General features: G+C 46.7%; 1 protein-coding gene across 1 annotated transcript in view; it reads left to right on the forward strand.

Moving 5' to 3' along the window:
• TSC2 (TSC complex subunit 2) overlaps positions 1-2545 on the forward strand; it is a gene marked incomplete at its 3' end in the record, with an annotated part of 30290 nt that extends 27745 nt beyond the window's left edge. Inside the window, exons 35-39 of the mRNA XM_029086127.1 lie at positions 1-54; positions 948-1034; positions 1253-1439; positions 2117-2256; positions 2467-2545. Coding sequence (XP_028941960.1) covers positions 1-54; positions 948-1034; positions 1253-1439; positions 2117-2256; positions 2467-2545 — 547 coding nt within the window. The remainder of the gene's footprint in view (positions 55-947; positions 1035-1252; positions 1440-2116; positions 2257-2466) is intronic.
• Positions 2546-2951: the final 406 nt, after the last annotated feature.

Here is a 2951-nt window from a genome sequence, read left to right on the forward strand (position 1 = left end):
CACTCCCCGTTCTTTGGCGATGAAAACAACAAACCCCTTCTGTTGCCAAATGAGGTAGGCAAGGATTTTTTTTAAATGATTGTAATTAATTTTTCTAACCTCATTTCTTTTTTTTTAACATAAATTATAGTAATGAATGTCCAGCTCAGATGTTGCAATTTAAAGGTGTTTCTTACTGACAGTGCTACATGTGAGAGATTTTCTGTACCCCAGTCCTGGTGGCTCCAGCTTTATGGATCTGGATTGAATTTGAGATATTGGGAGATTTTGCTGGTGCTGTTGCAGAATCCCAGCCAGAAGGCAGGATGATTTCTGGAGGAGGAGTGCAGGTTGAAAACTAAGTGTTAGGTGATACTGGGAGAAGGTCACTAGACAAACCTGTCAGCTCTCTGTACAATTGGGAGTGGCCAAGAAGCTTTCTGTGGTCATAGGAGAAATTAGTCATTAACTTCCTGGAGAAGTAGTGCTGGAATTGGGGTTCCTGTGGACTGAGCACCCCAGACCTCCTGCTGATAGTTTCCCCTGACTTTAGCTTCAGGTGGCCAGGCAGTAGAGCCGAGGTGAGATGAGGTGATGCCTTGTGCTAAAAATGTTCTTCAGAGCAAGAGACATGATAATTTTTCATACCTGGAGCGTAAATGAAGATCCGATGTAATTTGTCACGGCAAACGCATCCGACTCGTGCAGTTTGCCAGATTAATCTCATCTGAAGTATGAAACCAGGGAAGTGTGGTGACAGATGCCACCCAGCACTGCTCTGTACCTTGGGCTGATGATGCACCGTGCCCTTGCAGAACAGAGCAGGGCAGCGCTCATCAAGCAGGACACCAGTGACGGTCAGGAGTCTGAGCTGACGCTGCGCTGTCGTCGTCTGTCGGGGGTTTTAGGGAGGGCAGCAGATGTGTGGGGGTCAGTTTTTAAAGATGTGGCCAATGTTTTCATCGTAGACGTTTGAGAGATCAGTGCAGCTCCTGGATCAGATTCCTTCTTACGACACACACAAGATCGCAGTGCTCTACGTCGGAGAAGGCCAGGTGAGTGGTGTGCAGATGCAGTAATCCTTTCCTCTTACATCTCAGCAGAAGGCTGAGCACCACTGCTCCTGCTGTGAGATCTGTCCTGCTCCTGCAGTAGCCTTGCTTTTCCTTAGTTTCTTGCACTAAAAATCAGTGTGAGGTAGTAATCCAGTCACTCGTGCTGATTGAGTGCTCTCAGCCTTCAGTGTGGGGACTCCCGTGTTCTTATTTCCTAGAGCAACAACGAGATCGCCATTCTGTCGAATGAACACGGATCCTATCGCTACACCGAGTTCCTCACTGGCTTGGGGAAGCTGATTGAGCTCAAAGACTGTCAGCCAGATAAAATCTACCTCGGTGGCCTGGATGTGTGTGGGGAGGATGGACAGTTTACCTACTGTTGGCACGATGACATCATGCAAGGTAAGGCGGCTACAGAAGTTGGAGGTGGAAGGATGGTCTCATCTTAAGATTGACCTGCCTTCTACAAACTGTTTCCTTTCCAGAGATGTAGCAAAGATGACCTGGGGCTCTCTTCTCCCATTCTCTCTGGTGTCTCTGCAAGCCATGGCTTAAAAGTTTGGGAGAAGTGTATACATGTCTTATTTAAGGAAAAAAAAATAATCACACCACTTGCTTTTAAAATAGTCTGTACTATTAAAGCTGGATCCAGTTTTGTGTAGAGGTTTGCAGAATAAGCTGCTGTGAATGCTGTTAATTGAGGGCAGTGTGGCATGGCTACACTCTGCTAATTGTTTCTCTGAAGGTTCAGCTGCCACAAATAGGGACAAACCTTTTGAGGGACTTAGTACAGGCATTGGAAGGGGTTGCCCAGGGCAGTGGTGGAGTCCCCATCCCTGGAGGGATTGAAGAGTCGTGTAGACACAGTGCTGAGGGACATGGGTTAGTTGGGGACTGGTCAGTGTTGGGTTCATGGTTGGACTCGATGATCTTAACAGGCTTTTCCAATCTAGATAATGCAATGACTTATTTTTTTATTATTGGTGCTGGTACTACTTTGTCTTCCAGCCAAGTGCTGCATGTTGACCACTGCAGCTTGCAGCACTGCCAGCCTCAGGGTTTTTCTGTTTCCTCCTCAGCCATTTTCCACATTGCTACTCTGATGCCCACAAAGGATTTGGATAAATATCGCTGTGACAAGAAGAGGCACCTTGGGAATGATTTTGTTTCTATTGTTTACAATGATTCTGGAGAAGACTTTAAACTGGGAACAATAAAGGTACAAGATTTTACTTGCTGGTGTGTTATAAAAAGGCATGTGGCTGTTTGTAAAACCTTAATCTCGTGTGTTATGTTAACAAACAGTGTTGAGATCATGAGTGGAGGTTATTTACCTTGTTGGATTCACATCTGTTGCTTTATGGCACTCACAGGGATCACGATGGCTGCCAGTGGGGTGGATATGACTGTTTTGTTGTTTTCTCCTCAGGGTCAGTTCAATTTTGTGCACGTTATCATCACACCGCTTGACTATGACTGTAACCTGGTGACGCTGCAGTGTCGCAAAGGTAGGAATCCCTCCAGCCTTTGTTCTCAGCCCTTCCCGTGTTGCTGGTGCAGTAACTGCCTTCACTTGGCACTGGTTTTGTGTTTCTAAAGTAAAAACTGCCAGGAGAAACTCTCTGAAACCAGTTTCCTGCCCAGTTATGTCTGGGTGTGTCCTATTCATATATCTTCCCCCAAGATAAGAGATGTCTTTCCATTATACCACTCCTACTATCTGCAAGCTTAAGACAAAGTGCCAGCAGAGCAGAGCAGATCCCTCCAGCAGTTCTTGGGAATACCAGAGGAGATGCACAGTGGAGGTCCCTGTGGCTGTGACCTCTGCTCTCCAGCACTGTGGGACCTGATGCTTGGAAACTGGTTGTGGCTCCGTGCGAGTTCAGCAGTGCTGGTGCAGGGATCTGCAGTGCT

This window comes from Antrostomus carolinensis, unplaced genomic scaffold (assembly GCF_000700745.2).
Source record: "Antrostomus carolinensis isolate BGI_N321 unplaced genomic scaffold, ASM70074v2 scaffold19027, whole genome shotgun sequence".
NCBI lineage: Eukaryota > Metazoa > Chordata > Aves > Caprimulgiformes > Caprimulgidae > Antrostomus > Antrostomus carolinensis.